The 24845-nt window shown below is 37.0% G+C and overlaps 1 protein-coding gene across 2 annotated transcripts in view; it reads left to right on the top strand.

Annotated features, from left to right (window-relative positions):
- Nucleotides 1-20003, top strand: part of LOC124776362 (sterol O-acyltransferase 2-like) — a 171273-nt gene extending 151270 nt beyond the window's left edge. The window contains exons 9-11 of one of the 2 annotated variants that reach the window (XM_047251313.1): nt 2028-2262; nt 11062-11201; nt 17213-20003. In XM_047251313.1, coding sequence (XP_047107269.1) covers nt 2028-2262; nt 11062-11201; nt 17213-17275 — 438 coding nt within the window. In that variant the 3' untranslated portion in view covers nt 17276-20003. Of the gene's footprint in view, nt 1-2027; nt 2263-11061; nt 11202-17212 lie in introns of those variants that run through there. The other variant, XM_047251314.1, reaches the window with a different exon arrangement.
- The last annotated feature ends 4842 nt before the right edge of the window (nt 20004-24845 follow it).

Raw genomic sequence — 24845 nt, 5'->3', positions numbered from 1 at the left:
AACTATGTGGTCAATATAACTGAAATGATTTCAGTACAGAACAGGCATCACTGACAATATTGTGCTCATGGTCCTTCATTGCTCTTCATGGTCTTCTGTTAGGCTGTGAGGAACCCAACAGGCACACACCTTTGAATACGCCAACAGTGGACAAGTATGTCAGCACTACGAACTGTTATGTCCAGTTGAGCAGCAAGGCATTTGACCATGACTCACTTTGATAGTGAGTGTCCGTATGTTCCAACATTTCAGCCAGTGGCTGGCTGGCGTGTGTAAGATTGGACAGGTTTGCCCAACCTGGTTGTTATGACAGACCTCTGGCTCAACAACTCACTGTGCTTCTCTTCACTGCTATGTCTATTCACTGCCATGACATTCCACACTTGCCTATGAATATCTGTGTTGTTCTGGTTTTCTGCCACAAGAAACTTGATAACAGCTCCCTGCTTGAAGTGCACCTCCTTTACAGATGGCATTTTGAAGGTTAACAGTGCCATCATCTATCTGAACTTAATGATACTATAGAGGCTGAAGTGGGAATGTTTCACAAATCCTACAACAAATTCCACATGTTTTCAACCGAAACTGGCTGAGAAAAAAAGGTGCTGCATTACTTAGTGAACATCCCTTTTTTTCACTCCAGGTTGTCTTATGGAATTATCTTCTGGGGCAGTGCTTTTGATGTAAATAAAATGTTTATTGAGTATCAGTAAACAGTATGAATACTGGGGATAACAGTTTTCACCCATTTTGCAGAGGTCTTACTAAGGATCTTGCAGTTCTTATATACATCTGTAAAGGCTTTTCCATTGAAAAAGTAACATCTAATCTCAAAAACTCAGTTGTGGCAGAACTAAACAAGAAAAATTACATGTTGGCATTTTCTGTGGTCCTTCAAAGAGCCTCTGATTGTGGAGATAATAAAAAAAACTACTAGGGAAACAGAAATGGCATAGCTTTATAGGCTTCATCCTGGGATGGATGGGGGTGACTTAGCCTAATGATGGAAAACAGATGGTCACATTAAAAAATGATATGGCAGCAATCAGATCAAATTAAAAGGTTAACAAAAAAATGAGAACCTTCAAGGCTCATTGCTTGGGCTGACACTGTTCTTGGCCACATAAACAATTCATCTGGGGTGCTGAAAGACTCTTCAAAAATTGTAATGGCACTTGATGATGCAAGTATATTGACAAAAGGCCCCAAACATGTCTTCACTAGATGCAGCTAGAACAGTAATGGAATAGGTTTACAACTGGTTCAGAGGCAATAGCTTTATCTTAAATCCTACAAAAACTCAAGACATTCCAAATAAGTCAAAATGACTTAAAAGTATAACTAGAGATCAATTAGCATACACTTCCCGAGACTTTATGTGTAAAGTTCCTTAGCATCCAGATGAATAATAAACCAAGGTAGCAACAACATGTGAATAAATTAATAAAAAACACAGCTCACCGTATTTTGCACTTACAAACCTTTCTCGCATTTTGATCTGCATACTTCATAACTAAGTCAAAAAGTATTTATTCTATGTAAGCTTACAATAAACAATATTATGTAAATTGCATAACTGAACATCTTGCAGTAGCCTTTTCACAGCTGTGGGTATTCTTAACTTGCAAGATGACACATTCATTCCCTTATAGTATTTGTGGTTAATAATTTAATGTTAACTTAGGATGAATTCTGCAATTAAGTAACTAAATACTAAAAGTACAAACAAATTTCCATATCCATTTCCATATCAAACTACCCAGAATAGAGTTTCACAACTCAGGTGTGAAAATCTAATACAGGACATCAGTAGACATCACACAGAAATCTGAACATCCCCAGATATTCAAAACGAAGTGACAAGAGATACATGTGGGTTTTAATGACAGTGATAAGTAACTGAAAGGGCAGAAAAGGAACAAGAATTAGAATGCCAATTATATTATGACCTTACGTGTGCTTTAAAAGAAATAAGCAAATAATTGTGCTACATTGAGTAAAAAAAAAAATCTTGTATTTCTTTTCAGGACTGGTGGAATGCTAATTCCTATGCAGCCTACTATCGGAATTGGAATGTTGTTGTCCATGACTGGCTGTATACGTATGTGTACAAAGATCTGAGTGAGCTGCTAGGTGCCAAACGACGTACTCTCCCTATACTTGCAGTCTTCTTCCTGTCTGCAATTGTCCACGAGTACATGCTTACATTCATTGTTGGTTTCTGTTACCCAATGCTTTTCATGGCATTTGGAGTATTTTCAGGTGACTAACCTCTCTGTGATTATACATTATCAGCAAGGTCTGATTGACAGTTTACTTTGTGAAAAGTTTAAACAAAAAATGCATCCTTACTTATATACTGGTTAGCAAAGCTTAAGGATAAAAGCAACTTTCACATGATGTGTCACTCCCATGTAACAGAACTCAGTAAAACTTGCTCCACATATAGAAAGAACTGCTACAGTATACTAAAGCAACTAACAGAAAGAAATATGCAATAAGACGAACAAAAATGACACTTTTATTCAAAGACATTATTTACACTGAAGTTACCACAGTCTGACAGTCTCTTGGACATTACAAAATGCAAGTCTCTTGGAGATTACAAAATGCAGGACATGGTTTGTTATAGGGTGTGTGATTGCCACGGGCAGTAATGCATGCTCTGCAGTGTGACCCCACACTGGCCACAAGGTTGGTAAGGAGTGCTTATGGTAGGGCATTCCATTCCTCCACCAGCACAGTTGACAACAGGTGGATTGTTGTTGGTGCATATGGACGTGCTGCAATACGTCTCCCCAATGCATCCTATACGTGTTTGATGGGATTTAAGTCATGGGAATGGGCGGGTCAGTTCATCACTGAATATCCTTTTGTTCCAAGAGCTGCTCCACCTGTGCTATTTGATGCAGTCGCACATTGTATCCATAAAAATGAAGTCTGGACCAAATGCATTTCGGAAAAAAAATGCACATTGGGAAGGAGACAGTGTCACAATAACTGGTGAGTGTACCATGTTCAAAGGTTAGCAGATCAGTAAGCCCATGCAACATTATGCTTCCCCACAGTATAACACCTGGATCACCAAAACAGTCATGTTCAACAATGCTGGATGTTCCCCCACATGGCCAGAGTTGGGAACATGTAATATGCCAAGGGAGAGTGTTGAATGTGGTCGTTTTGGTGGTCCACTTGTTACTGTGTGGGGAGGCACATACATCTGTATGGACATACTGTCCTCCAAATCATCAAATATGGTATACTCCCTGGTCAGTGTTGTTGTGACCCTATTTCTTCCATGTGTGAAAGTTTTCAGGGCTATATTCAACCCTGGCACCATATTTACATATGAAAACAGGTGACTGCATCAAACAGCACAAGAGGAGGAGCTCTTGGAACGAGAGGATATTTGACAAAGGGACTAGCCAGTCTGTTTCCTGACTTAAATCCCATTAAACACATGGGGATGCATTGGGGAGATGCATTGCAGCATGTCACCATCCAGCAGTTGTCAGCCATACTGGTGGAGAAATTGAATACGCTACCAACCTTGTGGCCAGCATGGGAGCACATTACAGAATGTATAGTGCTGCCCATGGTAATTACATGCTCCATCAAGAACTGTGTCTCACCTTCTGTAATGTCCAGGGGACCATCACACATCATGATGACTTCAATGTAAAAGTGTCATTTCTGTTCATCTCACTGTGTATTTCTTTGAGTTACCTTCTATACTTCACTGTAACAGTTCTTTCTGCAAATGATCAAACTTCCTTAGAGCTGTGTTACTTGACAGTGACTCCTTACGCAAAATTTACTTTCATCCTTAAGTTTAGCACTCCAGTGGTTGAAAGTCAAATTTAATTAGTGTAACTTTCTGTGTACAGAAAAAGTACCTTATGATATGGAAGTTAGCATTTTTATTATGTGTTTCTCTGTTTTATAAAAGATTACCTTTCCTTGTCACTAATTTTGCTCCACTATCATTAAAGCAAGGCCTCTCTATTGTATTGTGAAGTGATAACACTGAGACCAGAACTCTTACTATTTCATTACAGAACTTCCTTTGCATGCTGCACGTTTGTCAGAGATAGTTTCTCTTGATAATTTTGGCGTGTATCTGCAGTCTTATCCTATTCTTCAAAATAATATGTTACAACTGATCCCCAAAGTAAATTAGTAGCTATCACATATTGTAACAAAAAAAATTTGTTAAATGACTGTTAAAATTTGTAGTATCATTCACTAAAATATACAGAAAACTAATTTTTCAAGAGCTGAGGCAAATCATCAGTTGGCTCAAATTTAAAGTAATCTGTTTCAGATGTGATTTATGCAGCATGCAGATAAGAGTGCCAAAAGTTAAAAACTTGCAGATTTTACTGGATTCAATATTTTTCCATAGTTTTCTCTATCTACAATATATGAGCATTTCTGATCTTATGCCTTATCATATAGATAAGAATGATTCAGTCTTTTGCAACTCAGTTTTATTTGCACATATACTTACTGGTATGCACAAATAAGACTTTCAGTTGAAAGCGATGGAATTTTTCTTATCTAATGATAAAGCATAATTTAAATAGCAATTGAGGCAAAAGGCTGCAAATATTAAACTATTCTTCTGATCACTTGTACATGACTTTTCTCTAGTTAACAAAGCTTCACTTCATGTCTGATTACTATGGTTCACATATGCTGAACAGTGTTTATAAGCAAAGACACAGTAAAGTTAATAGGTTATAAATTTCCACATTGCATTTTATCTTGAACTATTGTACACCTATTTGTAAACACAGCAAAAGACAACCAGTGCAACACATTATTATTATTATTATTATTATTATTATTATTATTTTACACGGGCATTTGCTTGCAGTGGAACAGAAACCATCAGAAATTAAAACTGTAGAGCAGATACAAGTTGAATGTCACTTTTTCTTTAGTTTAACATCTTTCACATGGTCAATGTGAGCATCTTCATTACTGTGGGTATATATTGCATTACAGCTTACAATGTGTTAACTTATGTTAAGTAGCAAAGGGTCACACATTAAAAATTTTGGGCTGCATGGTGCCACCATCCTACATAAAATGGAGTAAATTGGTTGTGTAGTTGTGTATAGTTAACATAAACTCTCTGGTCATGTACAGTCTAAGATCAAATGGCAAGACATATCATTTCTTGTTGAGCATGCCAAACCCCATCAATATATGTGTCAGCTGAAACCACCTCATGGAGCCAAGTGTGAAACACCATAATAGGAAATACATTAATACAACTTAACTATGACAAACATCCACCACTTTTTTTGATTTTCACACATAAGTCTAAAATACCATACCTGCTTGTTAAAATAATTTTGAAAAGATGTAGCAAAATTACAAATTAAAATTATAATTTAAATTTCTACAGGCATTAATACATATCATGTATATATGTAACATTAATGCCATTAAAATTAACCTATAGTAGTGTAGATTAAATGTACCCTTCAGACACAGTGATAAGATTCCTCCTAAATCTGCAGCTGTTAGAGTGCAGTATATGGAGAGAATGGTATTTACAACATACATACTTCTACAGCACATTTACATCTGCATGGATACTCTGCAAATCACACTCAGGTGTCTGACATAGGGTTCATGGAACCACCTTCACGATAATTCTTTATTGTTCCATTCTCGAACAGCGTGCAGAAAAAATGAACAGCTATCTCTTTCTGTGCAAGCTCAGATTTCCCATATTTTATTATGGTGATCATTTCTCCCTATGTCAGTGACAATAGAATATCTTCCCATTTGGAGGAGAAAGTTGGTGATTGAAATTTTGTGAGATCATCTTGGTGGAACGAGAAACGCTTTTGTTTTAATAATGTCCACCCCAAATCCTGTATCATGTCTGTGTCTCTCTCTCTCCCCTATTTCTCAATAACACAAAATGTGCTGCTCTTCTTAGAACTTTCTTGATGTACTCCATTAATCCTATCTGGTAAGTACCACACAATACCCAGCAGTACTCCAAAGGACGGACGGATGGACAATGGAAGTGTAGGCAATCTCTTCAGTAGAACTGTGGCATCTTCTAGGTACTCTGCCAATAAATTGCAGTCTTTGGTTCACCTTCCCCACAATATTTTCTGTGTGTTCTTTCCAATTTAAGTTGTTCTTAACTGTAATTTCTACGTGTTTAGTTGAATTTACTGCCTTTACATTTGATCGATTCATCATGTAACCTAAGTTTAACAGATTCGTTTTAAAACTCATGTTTATGATGTCACGCTTTTTGTTATTTAGGATCAATTGACAATTTTCACACCATACAGATCTCTTTTCTAAATCATTTTGCAATTGGTTTAGATCCTCTGATGGCTTTACTAGATGATAAATGACAGCATCATCTGCAAACAAGCTAAGACGGCTGCTCAGATTGTCTCTTAAATTACTTATATAGATAAGGAACAGCAGGGGGCCTCTAACACTACCTTCGGGAATGCCAGAAATCACTTCTGTTTCACTCAATGACTTTCCATCAATTACTAAGTACTGTGACCTTGGAAAAGAAATTGTGAATGCAGTCACATAACTGAGATGGTATTCCATAAACACGCAGTTTGATTACAAGCCACTTGTGAGCTGCATTGTCAAAAGCCTTTTGGAAATCCAGAAACACAGAAATACAGAATCAGTTGGCAATCCCTTGTCAGTAGCACTCAACACTTCATGTGAGTAAAGTGCTGATTGTGTTTCACAACAAAGATGTTTTCTTTATCTGTGTTGACTCTGTGACAATAGACCATTCTCTTCTAGGTGATTCATATTGTTTGAAGGAAATATGTTCCAAAAATCCTGCTGCATATTGATGTTAATGATGTGGGCCAGTAATTTAGTGGAATACTCCTGTTGCCTTTCTTGAATATTGGTATGACCTGTGCAACTTTTTGGTCTTTGGGTATTAATCTTTCATAGAGCGACCAGTTGTATGTGTTGGTTAAGTATGGGGCTATTGCATCAGCATACTCTGAAAGGAACCTAATTGGTATAAAGCCTGGACTGGAAGACTTGATTTTATTGGTTAAGTATGGGGCTATTGCATCAGCATACTCTGAAAGGAACCTAATTGGTATAAAGCCTGGACTGGAAGACTTGATTTTATTAAGTGATTTATGTTGCTTCACTACACTGAGGATAAGTACATCTAATTTACTCAAGTTGGCAGCTGTTCTTGATTCAAATTCTGGTATATTTACTTCATCTTCTTTGGTGAAGGAATTTTGGAAGGCTGTGTTTAGTAACTCTGTTTTAGCCTCACCCCCTTTGATAGTATTTCCATTGATATTGTACAGAGAAGATATTGTGTCTTGCTGCTAGCATACATTATATGTGACCAGAATCTCTTTGGATTTTCTGCCAGGTTTTGAGGCAAAGTTTTCTTATGGGAACTATTATAAGCATCTTGCATTTGAGACTGTGCAAAATTTCGAGCTTCTGTAAAAGGTTGCCAGCCTTGGAGCTTTTGTGTTCATTTTAATTTCACATGCTTTTTCGTTGTTTTTGCAACAGTGTTCTAACATGTTTTGTGTGCTAAGGGGGTTCAGCTGTGTTGTATATTAATTTATTTGGTGTAAATCTCTCACTTGCTGTCAGTAATATTTCTTTGAATTCATGTCACATCTGGTCTACACTTGCATTGTTAATGTGGAAGAAGTGGTGATTGTCTCTCAGGAAGGTATCAAGAGAATTTTTATCTGCTTTTTGAGTAGGTATATTTTTCGCTTATTTTGGGAGAATTTCGTAGTTATAGTATTCAGTCTCACTACAGCCACCCTGTGCTCACTTACCCCTTTATCCATTTTAATGCTTGTTATTAGCTCAGGATTATTTGTTGCTCCGAGGTCAAGTGTGTTCTCACAACATGTTACTATTAGAGTGGGCTCAAGAACTAACTGCTCAAAATAATTTTCAGAGAAGACATTTAGCATACTTTTGGATGATTATTTATGCATATCTCCAGATTTAAACATGTATTTTCACCAACATGTAGAAGGTAAATTGTAATCACCACCAGTAGGCTTAAGTTTTCTTTTAAACTTCCAGCAGTTGTATCATCTGACTTGGGAGGTTGGTAAAAGGATCCAATTATTATTTTATCACGGTTGTCAAGAATGACCTCTACCCATACTAACTCATGGAACTACCTATTTCAATTATGAAAGAGATAAACTACTTCCAACAACAAACATGCCACCACCAACTGTGTCCTTTCTGAACACTGTTAGGTTCTTCACAAAAATTTCAGCAAAACTTATCTCAGGCTTTAGCCAGCTTTCAGTGCCCATAATGATTTGAGCATCAGCACTTTCTTCTAGCGCTTGTAGCTCTGGTAGTTCCCCAACACAGCTATGGCAATTTACAACTATTATACCAATGGTTTCTGTATCTATGTTCTTCCTGTGTTTGACTTGCACCCTCTCAGAGGGAAACCCTTTTTGTATTTCCCCAATGCTCTCTAACCAAAACAACTGCCCAGTCCATGCCACAAAGCCCCAGCTACCCATGTAACCACCTCCTGTATGTAATGGACTCCTGACACATTTAGAGGAATTGGCAGCCTACACGGTCACAGAACCATCTGAGCCTCTGATTTAGACCCTCCTCTGTGTCAGAGGTCCAATATCAGTCCAGTCAACTATGCTGCAAACAGTAAGCCCTGTTTTCATTTTACAAGCAAGACTGGCAGCCTTTATGACTTCTGATAGCTGCTCAAAACCAGAGAGAATCTCTTCCAAACCAAAGTGACATATGTCATTGGTACCACATGCAGTTAGCTGCATCCTGTGATCTTAGTGGCATCTGGAAGGACCCATTCTGCATCTGAAATGACTCCACTTGATATGCACAAAGACTCCACATTGGCTTTCTTCATCTCCTTGGCAGCCTTGTGGCCAAGTGGCTCCACTGGGCAGCCATGTCGCCAAGGGGCTCCACTGGAGCTCCCAACTACCAATAATCCCATCCTCTGTGTTTGCACGAATCTTTCAAGCTGAAATGTTTCCTCTGAAACAGGACAAGCAATTGCATCTGGCAGAAGCACAGTGTCAGCCAAAGACAGCACCTGGAGCCTGTTTTCCAGCCTTGTGCGGTCAGCCTCAGTACAAGCAATAACCGGGCTGGCCACAAGTGCAGACTGATCAGCGGACTCAAGGGTCATGTGGATGTCCACTGGACCCCCACAACTGGCCCACAACAGGGATGCCCATCCACTACAGCCTCATGCTGTGTAACCAAAGTCATCACAGCCTGGAGCTGAGAGTAAAGTATCACCAACTTGGCTTGCATCTACACAGAGCAATCACAGCCCCTAGGCATACAAATGACCATGGAAAACTACACTACTCTACACAGACAAACAAAGGATATCAAATTGTGCTATGGGACTCTACTACTGTAGACACTGATGAAGACGCCAGAAATGTGTCTAATAAATTGGATTAATGCACAAAGATGGAAAAACTAAACTGTCAAAGCACCCAAGTGAGACTAAATAATGCTCTCCTGATCAGGAACTTCTAATACGTCACAAAATCATTTTACTTTCTGACACAAATATGAGAACTGTGTCATAAATATTAAATTAACATCCAGAAATTCAAGAAATTAAGATATCGAAGCACACAGATGAAGCTACATAATTTGCTCCCAGTTAGGTGCAAATATGTATTTGTGTGTACTCATGATAAGAAATTTCAAACTGCATGGAACTTGCATATTAAACCCGGATGGCCATTAGAAAGGCTATTCATGTTTGGTCTGCTGATATCATAAAGATGAGAGATGCTGCTTTATGTTTGCTTATTTATTTATTCATTCTGCAATACACACACTAAACTGCATATGCTTCCTAATAATTTTAGTGAGCTTCTACAAATAAAATGTACATAAATTAGTGTCTGAAGAAAAAAGCCAGTTTTAATTTTTTATCCTAAATAAGTAAATAAAAATAAAAATTTAAAACTTATTTACAACCAACTGTGAATCTTAGAAATGTGTTAATTTCCATAAATGTGGCAAATCATAATTATTTTCATATCAGCAGAGCCAATGTGGATGGCCTTCGTGATTGCCATTTGGTGTAAATACAAAGCACTCACTCTGTCTTCAGGCCACAAGTGGCCCATCGGGACCATCCGACCGCCGTGTCATCTGAGGATGCGGATAGGAGGGGCATGTGGTCAGCACACCACTCTCCCGGTCATTATGATGGTTTTCTTTGACCGGAGCCGCTACTATTCGGTTGAGTAGCTCCTCATTTGGCATCACGAGGCTGAGTGCACCGCGAGAAATGGCAACAGCGCGTGGCGGCTGAATGGTCACCCATCCAAGTGCCGGCCATGCCCGACAGCGCTTAACTTCGGTGATCTCACGGGAACCGGTGTATCCACTGCAGCACGGCTGTTGCCCGTAAATACAAAAGTTCTATGCAATTGAAACTTGTCATATTCATGAGTATATGCAAATATGTATATGTAACAAATATGTACCTTGTAAACAAATACGTGTGTTTTAAATGTCTTCTACTCCATATACTGTGTTCTAACCTTTAGACATAAGAGGAATCAAGTCACCATGTCTCAATGGTACGTTTAATCTGTGCCAATATATGTTACTTTTCATGGCATTAATAACATGTTACATACATGAGGTATGTGTGTTAATGACCATAAAAGTGGCAGTTATAATTTTAATTTGTAATTTTACTAGGTCTTTTAAAAATTATTTTAATAACCCGGTGTGGTGTTTTAGACTTCTATGTGTGACACTATCGCCCTTCGCTACTTCATGTAAGTTAGCGTGTTGTACGTAAAATTTGTGATGTTACCTTATTGTATGGTTGTGTAACACATTGTGTTCTAGAGTTTTGAAGATGCTTGTGTTGGATGAGTGAAACATTTAAAAAAAAAAAAAAAAAAAAAGGAGAAATTTCATCCAGGTTGTGGCTGCTGTAAAATTTTAATTTTAACAGTATTATTTACTTATTATTATTATTGTTATTATTTACAGTGGGCCTAGTGTTTGTAACACATGATCGGCTGCCAGGTGGCAACCTATTAATGTGGTTGCTCGTCACAACAGGAACAGGTCTCCTTACCAGTCTCTACATGATGGAGTGGTTTGCTCGACGCCACTGCCCTCGGTTTATTGTGAGTATGGTGCACCAGCTACAGGTTTAAACTAAAATTGTAAATTAATGAATTTATTTTAGTTAAAGATTAGAGTTCACTATCTCTGTACTCTCCTTCTTAGGACATTTATGAGGAGCATAAACACCTTGCTAGAACGTCCTGTACCATAACATTCTGCTCAAAAAATTAGAAAGACAGGGAGGAAGAAGTGTAGGACATAGGTAGACAAGTCTGAACCTAAAAAATGCCACAGGCAGAAGGTATCACTTCAGTATGAACTCATAACTAAGAATGAAACAGGATACAACAACTTCCTTTCTTGTGAATTACCAATAAAATATGGTGTACTGCAATCCTAGGTCCTCTATTCTTCTTGATTCATGTGGAAAACTTCCTGAATATATGAGTCCCCAAAAAACTACTCTATTTTTCAATGACACTAGTATATTGTTTATTGGATCCACCCTAGAAACCTTGCTGTCAACAGTAGAAAGTTGTATGAAAAGACTTCCTGAGTGGTATACCAAAAACAAACTCATTACAAGTACTGAGAAAAAATGTGTGTCAACTTTCATTTGTTTCCTCCATCTAATCCAACATCTGTTCAAACATGATTAAAAAATTATCCTCTAGAAAATGTCAAAAAATTTTTGGGTATGTGGATTTAGCAAGATTTAAAGTGGGACACACACAAATAATTTGTCTAGGAAAATCTCATCCATGTGCTGTGGTCTAAGAATATTAAAGTCAACAACAAGAGAAACAACAGTACTGTGGGCGTACTATGTGCAGTTCCACTCACTGCTTCGATATTTTATCATTTTCTGGGGACACTCAACTCACAACGTAAAAGTTTTTAGAATTAAAGCAAGAGCTCTAAGCATAATTTGTGGCCTTGGAAAGATGGTCCTGTAAATCTCATTTCATTTTACTGAACTTTGTGTTACGAATGTTTCAGTTTATTCATTTGTGAAACTATCGTCTTCGATAGATTACTTCTTAAAAGCAGGCAGACTACTACAAACAAAACTCTACATGACTATTGTACCAGAGGGAAATCAAATATACGTCAAAAATGTCACAGAACAACAGACTAACATAGGAGTGCAATTAACATTGGTGTAGTATTACACAATAAAATATTGGAGGAAATAAATATTTCCACATATCCAATATTTAAAATTAAACTAAAGTCATTTATAATGAAGCACTGTTTCTATTCCATAAAAGAATTTCTGTATATGTAAAAATTATTTAATTGGATACATAAAAAGTCTGCTCACCAAGCAGTCGCAGAACACACATAAACGAGGTTGTAATTGGCAAGTTTTCTGAGCCAGTGGCTCCTTCAGGCAGAATGGTTGAAGGGGAATGAAGAGGGGTGAAGAAAAGGACTGGAGAGGTCTAGAAAAAGGGGTAGATTTTGGAAAAGTCACCCAGAACTGCAGGTCAGGAGAGACTTACCAAATGAGGTGAGAAGGAAAGACAGATGTCGGGGACTGCATCAGATGAGATTTGAAAACCTGAAAGCTTGAAGGTGGAAGACAGGGCAATACGCAGACAGAGATTACTGCTTCAACATCATGCATCAGTTAATAAGAATGAAAAGCTAAGTGCATTGTAAGTAACAGAGGTGGCAGACGGCAGTGAGAAACAGACTGGGAAAGACAATGAAAGATGTAGAAAACTAAAACAGAGTGAAGCAAAGAGTAGGTACAGTGAAGAAATGCTTAGATGGAGCAAATTAATGTAAATTAAGGCCAGGTGGGTGGTGAGAACCAGTGACATGTTGTAGTGCTAGATCCCACCTGCGTTATGAGAAACCGGTGCCTTGGGGAAGAATCCAGATGGCACGTGTGGTGAAACAGGTGCCGAGGTCATGAATGTCACATCGTAGAGCATGTTCTGCAAAATGATATTGTGAGTTGTCAGTATACACCCTCTGCCAGTGCCCATTCGTCACAATTGGTAATTTGTTTATAGTCATGCCGAAGTAGAAGACCAAACAGTGTTTACATAACAGCTGGTATATGATGTGTTGTTTCGCAGGTGGCTGTCCCTTTGATAAAATACATTTTGCCAGTTACAGGGCTGTTATAGGTGGCGTTAGGAGGGTGCAGATGGCAAGTTTTGCACTGGGGTTGGTCACAGGGGTAGGAGGCATAGGGTAGGAAGATGGGTGCAGAATGAGCATAGGGTCTGACAAGAATGTTGCGGGGATTGGGAGGGTATGGAAAGCTATTCTGGGTGTGGTGGGCAAAATTTCAGACAGAATGGATTTTAGGAAGTCATGGCCCTGTCGAAGTAGCTGATTAACACTTTATAGACCAGGATAATACTTAATCACCAATGATGAGCTTCAAAGTTGTTTTTTGGAGGGATCAGTAGTACCAGCATTGGATGTGATAGCCCAGGAAATCTTTTTAATCAGGCTGGTGGGATAATTAAGTGGAGTGAAGGCTGAGGTGAGAATGGTGGCATATTGCTGTAAAGAGTCTGCAACCGAACAAATACTTCCGTCAACATTAAATCTACCAACAAACAGCGGTACTTACATTTTGACAGTTGCCATCCTTTCCATGTCAAACATTCCCTCCCATTCAGCCTTTGCATCCAAGGCAAACATATTTGTTCAGATGCAGACTCTTTATACCTATATAATTAAACAAACCTTTCATTTTTAACACAACAAAAACTGTTTTTGGAGAAGGTAGTTAGTGAAAAATTGTCAGGAGACCTCTTTCAAACAACAGTGTGTAATGAATGATGAAAGAAATGTCTCTGCATGTAAAAGAACAGCTAGTTAAGACTGAAAATGTCTCCATTTTTGTCTTATAGTGTAGAGATTCTACTGATACAGCTCAACATCATCACTTAACAGTATATGATTGTTTTGTGGATGAGGCAGAGATAAAACAACTGCTGTTTTCTAAAAACATCATCAAATTTTTCTAATGTATTTCCTGCTGGAAAAAATACTAATCTTATTGGCTCTCACTGTAGGATTTACAGACAGTTGCTCTCTTCTAAAGCCAAAACACCTGAAACTGATCATTGCACTGAAAGTGGCTATCAGTGCAAGTAATAAAATTAAGTGTTATGAATCTTTTTCTTTGTTCTATGTAATGACCTTAATGCTGAACACCAGTCTTTAATATTTCATCTACAAGTCTGATGACTTTCAAAGGACAATATGCTTAGCAGGGTGCACAAATTGAAATCAGATGTAGAACTATTTATTTTCAGTCAAAGGAAAGCTGAGCATCATTCAATCACTGATGACAGCTTCAGATTTTCAGTGGTATACCTTGCAGACTTTTTTGAAATCCTGAATAATCTGCATTTGCATCTACGAGGTAGAAATACCACAATAATGGATTCCAGTGATGCCGTAATGGCATTCTTGGAAAAGAGAGAACTATGGAAGTGTCACCTGAATGCTCCCATTACTAACTTTTTGCCATTCCCTCGATTCAGTGATCTTTCAGATAGGCAAGAGTGCGATGTCCTTGAGTGGAGGGTCACCATCAGTAAATCCTTGGAATGGCTTTGAGAAGAGTTCATACTTTATTTTCCTTGTCTGTCTTCAGAAGACTGGCAGTGCAAATTAGCAAGATTACCCTTCACAACTGACATGCAAGCCCTTCCTGATGCAATACACAAGGATCCAATTAAACTGAAATGAAATGTGATTAGAGTGCTGAAGAACAATTTCAATAAACTAGGTTGTAAGAATTTTTGATCAATTTCCCTGCATCCAGAGGTGGCAAAGGAAGCCTTAAAAGTCCTCATAGAGTCTTCAGTTATCATATACATATCTATTAGAGACTGGAATCTCACCTCTAGCCATTGTGAAAAAAAAAAATTGCCTGAACATGGGTAAGGACCTTAGATGTGCTTTAACTAGTTTGAAACCACACATTCAGGAACTGGTTAATGAAAGCAATTTCAACTGTTTCGCTGATGTTCCGAATTTCTCTCTCTCTCTCTCTCTCTCTCTCTCTCTTAAGTTACATGTGAAAATCACTGCTCAAGCAAGAAAAATATCATTAGATATTTAAGTAAGACAGATGTTTCTACTTTGGCTACCAGGTTCTTTGAAACATAAGTATTGTATTACTAAGAGAATACATTAACGTCAAATAAAGTTTTTTGGAAGAATAAAACAAAAGTTAATAAAATAAACAAACACAGGGGCATCAGATATTCAGCAGTTGCAAAGGTGGCAACAGGTATAACAGGTTGAGAACCACTGGACTAAACAGTGTTGATACCATCAAACTTCTGTGCAGAATTTCAGCTTTCTATGTATCTGGTAGGATTGCTACACCACAGCTTACATGTTTTTTTGTGCCATATTTATCATAGATGACCTTTGTTGAAAAACTTAACATTCCAGTGCTCCCCACAGATAGAATTTAGGATGATTTAGGTTTGTAAAAGGCAATAGGTATTCAATAATACCTCTCCACCCTACCCATCAATCAATTAGAGGGTCATATAAGTATGCCCTAACATCTCAGTGGCAGTGAGATAAAGTGTAATCTTGTTGTAGGTAATAATCTGTCATCTTCATAGACCTCTTCTATATCAGGGAGTTATGGAAGTTTGAAATATATCAGAAACACCTGTCGAGTTAAAATACTTTAAAGGAAGAATAGACTATTCCAACCACATGATGGCTAACCACACATCAGTTCTTCACAGATCCACCTCTGGCTTGAAAAAATGGATTCACAGAAGCTACAAACAACTGAGACTAAGGCAGCTTTTTTAGTTTTATTGCACTTCATATGACCAGAGAAACTCCTTATTCTTGAAACAGGCCTATATGCTTTCAAACAACTCACTACTGAAGCCTTTTGTTTATGTTATACTCACTCATAGCATCTGGTTACCTTGAAATAAATACTTCCATTTTGCGGCCTTCAGAGCCTCCTGTAGACTTAATTTACTTACCTCCCTTTAATGTGTATCACTGACTCCCAAATATTTTCAATGTTTTTGTGAAGTTTTACATCACCATAGAACAGGCCTATCAATTTTTACTGTATATGGTTACCAGGATCTTTACAATGTGCGAAAATGAACAGTACCATGTATTCAAAGTACCACAAATATGAGAAGTTTTAAAAATTTTTTGTCATTGCTCTTGCATTTCTTTAATATAAAAACACTTGCAGTTTAACTTCAATATAGTTTTGCACCAACTGAAGGGAAACCTCATCTCAGCCATCCTTGTTCTTGTTGCACTGTCTTCTGTTTGTACCATGCATACTGATTATGTGTTCTTGGCATTAGCTGGGACAATAATACACCAAACTGCTGCATACAAATCTTAAATGTGTTTAATTTTATTCCAAGTTATAGACTATAGAAGAGTGAGTATGTTTGTTTGGATTCTCTCATATTATACTTGAGTTGGGACAGCTGTCACTGTTGTACGATGGAATGTAACAATATTACAAAAAGAATACTTGTTGCTCACCATATAGCAGAGACACTGAGTCACAGTTAGACGCAACAAAAACTGTCAGAAAGTGAGCTTTTGGCCAACAAGGCCTTTATTGGAAATACGCACACACTCTCCCTGTCACTGTCACTCTCACTTTCACTTTCACTCACTCTCACTCTCACTCATACTCATACTTGTACTCATAGTCACACTTATAAGACCACAGCCTGAGACTGTAGTCATGTGCATGGGAGTTGCATTTGCACGAGTGCATTTGTATATGTCGTCTATTTACAACAAAGGGCTTGTTGGCTGAAGGCTCGCTTTCTGACAGTCTTCTTTTTGTGCCTATCTGTGACTCACCATCTCTGCTATATGGTGAATAGTAACTATCCTTCTCATAATATCATTACATGCATGATGACAAACATCATTAGCAGGAGATCTCAGCATCATGCACACCCAGAATCATTCTCTTACACAGTATTTCAGTTTAGAGAAATGGTCACTTAGTGCTAACCACACAACTATAGCAGCCAAACTTACATTGTTTTAATGGATTTTGTTTTTCCAGGATTCTACATGGGACTTCTTTGTGCCAAGATCATGGTTCTGTTCTCCACTCACATCTGAGTAACAATAGTTCGTGTACCGTAAGTTAAGCAGGACTTCATTTTGAAGATAGCTTTCAAAAGTGCATCAGTCCTTTCTTGTCATTGTGAATACTCAAAAGAACATAACTTTTAACATGAGATTATATCAGTGGACTGGAATAAAGTATTTTTGTAGTGTATATATACAGATATTTTAATTATTTTGTAGTAAGTCCATTTTGTTACAATGTTTGTAGTTCGCTGCAATGTGAACTCTGTGATAAATGTGACTGTGAAAGTTGTACATATTGTATGTGATGTACTTTTGCACTTTAGTGGTGTGAAATGTTTTTATGTGTATGACATTTGTAATGTTCTTATTTTGGTATTTTTACTTATTAGTGATGTAGTATCAATTAGCATGACTTTCTGTGCTGTCCTTGTACTATACTTTACCATTTTCTCCCTAAGCCCTTTGCATTGATTTTAATGTACAAAGACTGAGGTACTGTGTAATTATAAGACAAGTACTGATGACCATGACAGTACAGAAAATTCTGTTAATACATTTATGTACATAAGTAAATGATAGAATTTTGTCTACAGTTATAAATGTGCAAATTTGTTTGACATTTAGAGAAGTAAGTAAATATAACACAGATATATATTTGCTACCAAATGTACATTATTATAGGTCATAAACGACTCCACACCACATTATAGCTTCCTTTTTAAAAAATGTAGGAACTGCTATCACCTAACTGTTGCATTACATGGCTGTATTACAGGACATCTGAATTAGCATCTTGTTGATGTTCTCTTAAAAACTAACAGTCAAGGCATAGGGGGCACAATCATGGTACTTCATTCTTAATCAAGACTTCTATATCAGTTGATTCATTTAACTTAAGATCAACAAAGCTGTCGCATCCTGTGGATTTTTGTTTGATGGCCTGGTGTCTAGCTCCTGCCTACATAGTTTTGGCAAAAGGAGCTGCCTTCTCCTGCCTGAGCATTTGGTGGTCCTCATGCCAGAGTAAGACTCATGTTTACTGCCACACAGTCACACCACCACCTACATACTTCCACAGCCAACATCATTTCCACCATCAGAGCGCAGCTGGCTCCAAAGTTCCTTTGCTTTGAGGTTTCTGCACTCCTATCCTCTTTCTTAACAAATGTACCTCCTCAGCAACTTGGATCCATGAAGCTCTGTGTAATACGCATTTCCCAGATACAATATTACCCAACTGCTTCTTGTATGCTACAAGTGAGATGCACTGCAGAGGGATCAAAGACAATCCCACAGCTGCCACAAGGCCACTCAGGTCCATGGCCATTTTGACTTATCAACTACTGTCATTCATGTTGAACAGCATTATTTTGGACAGTTGTTTCACTTTGTCTAATCTGTGGGTACATAATGTCAACCAGTCACTTTGAAGGCTCCATATTATGTGTTATACTTGACTTTATCACAGAAGAAAATTTTGTTAGTTCTTCACATTCCCAGTGGAAAAGACTTTCAGGTAAACCGATAATATTGTCATGGTGTAGCATTTCAATCCCAGTAACATCAGTATCATTTAGTTTAGTTGGCAATCCCTTAGTAAACACTTGATGTGATACTATTTGTACTGAAGTTTCGTTTTGTCATCACCGAATGTCACAGTTGTGTTAAAGTTTTGTGTACTGTAATACTTCCAAGTAAACTGACAAAATCTTGAAGTATTATGATTAAGCAACATTTGAGATCCTACCTGTCTTGCATTCTGTTTTCCAATTTAACAAATTGCTTTTGCAGCAAATGAAACATTTTATAAAATGAAATTTTAACCAAATGGTGGGGCATAGGAAGTTTTTTATTTTTTATTTAATGAACGTTATTTCATATCAGGGCTTCATAACTTCTCATCTTTCACTCAATGTAAGAGGAAACAGGATCAAAAATTGATAGTGTTGTTTTATGCAGGCAACTGAATGCACATAATCCAGATCAAGATTTGTCTTAATCAGTCATTACATGCATTTTTTCTGCACTTTAAGAGCTGATTTTGTTTCTTATTTAAGAAAGTTTTCCAAATCCAATCATGATTGTAAGTTAGTATCAGCTTGACAGTGGTGTTGCACTACAGAGCCTGCAAAGTTTTTTCAACCCAAGAAAACTGTTCCACTGTTAGAGTCAAACATATTTTTCACTTTGGGCCTAATCAGTTTACGTTGTTATAATAAAGATAGCTCAGGTTACATATATAAGCAGATAACATGACAGTTTCTTTGAGTTTAACAATCTAGCCCTTCAGACAATTCACTAATAATAGTACCTACTTCTGTTGCCCAAGATCTGATTTGACTATCGAAGCATACTTGACTGTGAGACCTGAGTTTCTCCTGGCATATGTAATGTTCAAATAAATTAAGAGTGCTTGTTGATTATTTCATCCAGTTGCATCCCCGTAAGTTATTTGAACATCTTGGCTTTCACTAACAATTGGACCTAACTATTAATATATCCTGCAGTATCTATATTGTTCTTTCCCCCCTTATTCATTCCTTTAATCTTTTTCTATGTCTTTTTTATACCTTTCTGCACTTCATTTTAATTCTGTTTGCCTGTTGCTCTAGTTACTTGTCTATCTACTTCATTTTGTCTAAATAAATTTTGTCACTCCCTTTTCTTTCTTTTCTTATTTTCTTGTTCAGCTTCAAACATTACTGCCGGCTGGAGTGGCCGTGCAGTTATAGGCGCTACAGTCTGGAACCGCGTGACCACTACGGTCGCAGGTTCGAATCCTGCCTCGGGCATGGATGTGTGTGATGTCCTTAGGTTAGTTAGGTTTAAGTAGTTCTAAGTTCTAGGGGACTGATGACCACAGCGGTTAAGTCCCATAGTGCTCAGAGCCATTTGAACCATTTTTTTTTTTTTTTTTTTCAAACATTACTTTTCATTAAACAATTTTTCATACATGCCCAATACTTTCCTGCTTCTGCTGTAATTCAGTTCACAGCTAGTAATTTTGTATTTGCTGTTAGTCCCTGCAGCTGCTGATTCTTAAAATAAAGTTACGTGGTTCCCTTCTGCTGATACTACGACAGAATTTTCCTACCATATTTGTGACTCATATTCATGTTCGACTACTAGATCTTGTATGAAGCAATGTTAAACTCTATGAGCTCAGTCTTACATTGCTATAAATACTTTGCAAACTCCATTTGTTTTATGAAAATTTCAGGAATCTTTGCATATTTTATGGCTTTCAGATTTCATACTGATATCACAACTGGCAAGAGCTGTTCAAATCCTTTTTTGGTACATTCATTCAAATTTTCCGTTGTTCCACTGAATTGCTATAGATAGTTATAAATTTGTTTGCATATGGATCCACAGCCTCAACATATTTTTCAAAAGAAAACATTGTCTGTTATGGGATGCACAATTTTCAGATTATTTGCCACTGGTCAGTTTTGACTTTGTCATTACTAAGCAACATTTAGATAACCTCTGTGCAATATGTTACAGTGGATGTAATATACTAATAAACCCACCAGCCCACATGTGGAACTACTAGTAAACATTAATATGACATGTACCAAACAGAAACAGAATGTTTGTGATACATGTGGGAGAACTATGTATAATATGACTTAAGAACATATTTAAGATAAAACCACTGGGAATAGCAATCATTTTACACTTTAACATCAGCTTATTCTCTTGAAATGCCCAAATGCAGGGTTCATATACTGATGGCATGATTCCTTTTATGAGACCACATCAGTCTCAACGTAATTCAGTTCTGAATCTGTCTTGCTCTTACACATGACAAAATGCAGAGAAACAACTTTATTTAGTTCTGATAACTGACCTGCAATTTCTAATTTTTTATATGGGATTATTCAAGTTAATGACTCTTTTTCAGTTAATTAAAAAAAATAGTAATAGCAAAGTAGCAAATTCCATCCATTTGCAGTAAATTATTCCTGTAATTGTCATGTGCTCATATAACTAAAGAGAGTGTGTGTGTGTGTGTGTGTGTTTGTGTGTGTGTGTGTGTTTCCTTAGTAGATGTTATACCTCATATATTCATTCATTGTGTCATTTCTAGATTTTTTCACAACATAATGAAATGATGTTGATTACCAACATTATTTCCTCCACCCTGACCACTACCAAAAAATACTACAAAATTCCATGTTCCCTTGAACTTCAACTGGAAAATATTTTAGTTAAAATGTTATTAAGGTCTCTGCTAAAATGAATTTTCTTTTCATGTTTGGCAAAATCAATTTTATACACACAAACAATTTTCTAAGTTACTATGTTAATTGTGTGTGACAAATAAGTATTTTATGGTTACATTCTTGTTGCTGGTGTAGTCTTGTTAGAACCATTAACGGATTGAATGAAAAACAGTTACAACATATTTTAAAGAGATCAGCCACATAGAAGAGCATTTAAACTTGTTATGTTTTAGTGATGGGTTCCACTTAAACATGTGAAGAGTGATGTTATTGACAACTATAATCGTCCAGCTGAAACAACCATTAATGAAATGTAAATTTTATATACTCTACTGGCAAGTTTTGTAACACTGTGCAATAAAATTTCTCTGCAGATTTAGTACATAATACATCCAACAAGGTATGGAAACTTAGTTTTTACAATGGTATCAAATACTGTAAATATTTTAGATAGCAATCCTGATCTTGTTGTTTTTATAGAAAACCCTTCATATTTTATAACAAACCTTGAAGATGTACAAAAGAATTATAAAATATACTGTGTGTTACGCTGGTGTTTTTATGACATAAACATTACACTGTGATATGATTTGTAGAGTGAATTTTGTAATTTAATAAATGCTGAAATACTACACACTATTTTCAATTTGTTTCTCATAAGAAAACACATTTTTAGCTGTTTACCCGGTTCACATTTACTCTGTTTAGTAAACCCTCCTTTTTAGTAAAAAATGTTTGGGGCAAAAAAGTTACTTTCAACAATGAATACTGATATATTGAAGAGAAAAATGCAATAAGTTGATGTTGTATGGAGTGGATATTTTGACTTCCTCAACAAAGAATTTTATTACACTTTTAACGTAATATTTTTATAAAACTCTGCAATGTGAAAGCAATATTTGCTGAGAGGAGTACAAGGAGGTTTTGGGCACAAACCAGCCTTTCAGAAGAAGCAAGAATAGAAGACATTGTGAAAATGCGGCACCTGCAACTGAAAAGTTCTACAGACTAAAGTATCTCTCATTGAAATAAAAACTCAGAAATCTTGTGGTGTTGAAAAAGGTCCCAGAAAAAAATACATAAAATGCTTTTCTTGCACATCTATAAGGCACAATAAAAAAGTTTCTGTTTGAAGGCCATACTGTGCAGAATTAGTATGCCAGTAGAGCTAAATCACCATGAGCATTGAGGCAATCAATGCACGGGGTTGAAGATATTCATTTGGTAAAAGACCATGGCCTGCTGTATTAAGTATTCCACAACTGCATGCTGTACATCCTCATCCAGCAGGAACTGTTGGCCCTTCATGTGCTTTAAGAGACCAAAGGCATGATAATCTAATGTGTTGGTGGCTGGTAGTAGAATTATTCTGCAGTCAGTCACAAATACTGGTTCTCTAAACTTTCTCAATTGTGTTTCATTGAAAAAACTACTTCCCACCAGTGATTCTGAGCACATTACTTGGCACAACATTACACAATGGTGATTTTCGACAGATATACAGCCCCATACACATGTTACTCTACAGTTGATGTGTACCAGTGTTTTTCCTTTGACAGCCAAGAAACAAATAACAGCATGTATGTTATATTTGGATGCATCTGATTATATCATCATAGTCAAAATTTCCAGGTTAAATGCATACACGTCAGAAAGGCATGAATGACACACTAATCCCTTACCTATTTGTTGGTGCTTATATGCCCACATTGGAGTCACACTATGGTGCACATATGCTGCAGTAAGGCCATCAACAGAAACTGTTTGATCGCCCCCTCACAGTATATCAGCAATTTGATGCAATGCACTGCAAAAACTCAAACAAGAGCTCAGGAATCTCAGAAAGGATGACTAGAAATATTCATAACCTCTGTTACTGGCACCCATGGCTTAGTTCATATTCTATAAGTTTTGAGATGATTACTGCTTAAGTCATCTTCCCCACATATCGATATGATGTGTGTACCTAGTCCTGCATGTTGTGGAAGAAGCCTTGGTAGCTCAGCAGTTTTGATGGACCACCTGAAAGTGCTGCTGTAGGACTTATCCTTAAAATAAAGAGTCAGATGTTTCTATTTTAAGTTCAAAATCAGAAGTTTACCAATCTTTAATCATGTCTTTAAGGTCCACTCAGTGATGACCAAGTCTCTTAGTCTGTAATGTTTACAGATAGTCAGTACAGACATATGCAAAGCTTAATAGTTCTGATCTGGACAGAAAGTAAGAGCATACTGAACAGATGAACTGTTCAAAAGTTGCTTCACACAATTCAGTAAATGCAGCACACAATGGTTATTGCAACCACCAACATACCTCAGCTAAATCAAAACCGCACATTTTATTGGATACAGCTCTTGTCTATAAAGTATATCCACTCAGTCTTGATTTAAAACAATCAAAATTTTAGCACTAACATGCGCTGAGCCTAAACTGAGAAAGACAGACAAGATTAGAACTGTATGCAGCTGGTAACAAACCTGAGAAAAAATGAAAGTAAGACTGATTAAAATGGTGTGAGCTTCAACCTTAGAAAGACTTGCTCCATGATATTACCTAACTTCATTAATTTATAATAGTTTACAAATTCTGTAGGTCAGAAAGTTCAGCTTTTATTGGCTATTGAAATTTTTGTCCTATTTTGTGGAATAACATTTATCATGAGCAGAATTTATTGAAATATGCATTACTAATTTATTCTTACAGTGCTTGGAATCACTGGTTTCTGGCCATGTGGTCCATATTTTCATTAAAATTTAGTTATTGAAAATTTATTATTTTTTAATTAAGGAACACTGCCGTTAATGTGGGTATCAATAAATTCAGAAAAATCACACTATCAAAAGCGTACCAACAGATCCAGAAATTTACAGTAGTTTGGTTATAACTGGCACTGAAAATTTTCACCACGTGAAATCTAATTAAAAATCTCCAAATCAATCAATGGAATATCCAGGATGGAATGTAACAGTACCAGAGAAGGAAAGTTGCTACTCACCATATAGCGGTGATGCTGAGTTGCGATAGACACAACAAAAAGATTCACACAATTATAGCTTTCGGCCATTAAGGCCTTTGTCAGCAGTAGACACACACACACACACACACACACACACACACACACACACACACACACACACACACACACACACACTCTCTCTCTCTCTCTCTCTCTCTCTCTCTCTCTCTCTCTCATCCAAATGCAACTTGCACACATGTCTGCAGTCTCAGTTCCTAAATAATTCATGATTCTCAGCAAGAACTTACTGTACAAGAAATAGTATGATACAGAGTGTCAAAAGCTTGACTCATATCCAGGAAAGTGTCTGTTACCATTTCTTATTTATCCAACTTGTTTAATGTATAAAAGATGCT

This window comes from Schistocerca piceifrons, chromosome 2, assembly GCF_021461385.2.
Source record: "Schistocerca piceifrons isolate TAMUIC-IGC-003096 chromosome 2, iqSchPice1.1, whole genome shotgun sequence".
Classification (NCBI taxonomy): domain Eukaryota; kingdom Metazoa; phylum Arthropoda; class Insecta; order Orthoptera; family Acrididae; genus Schistocerca; species Schistocerca piceifrons.
The sequence above is the reverse complement of the archived record's forward strand: the minus strand, read 5'-3'. Positions and strand labels throughout refer to the sequence as shown.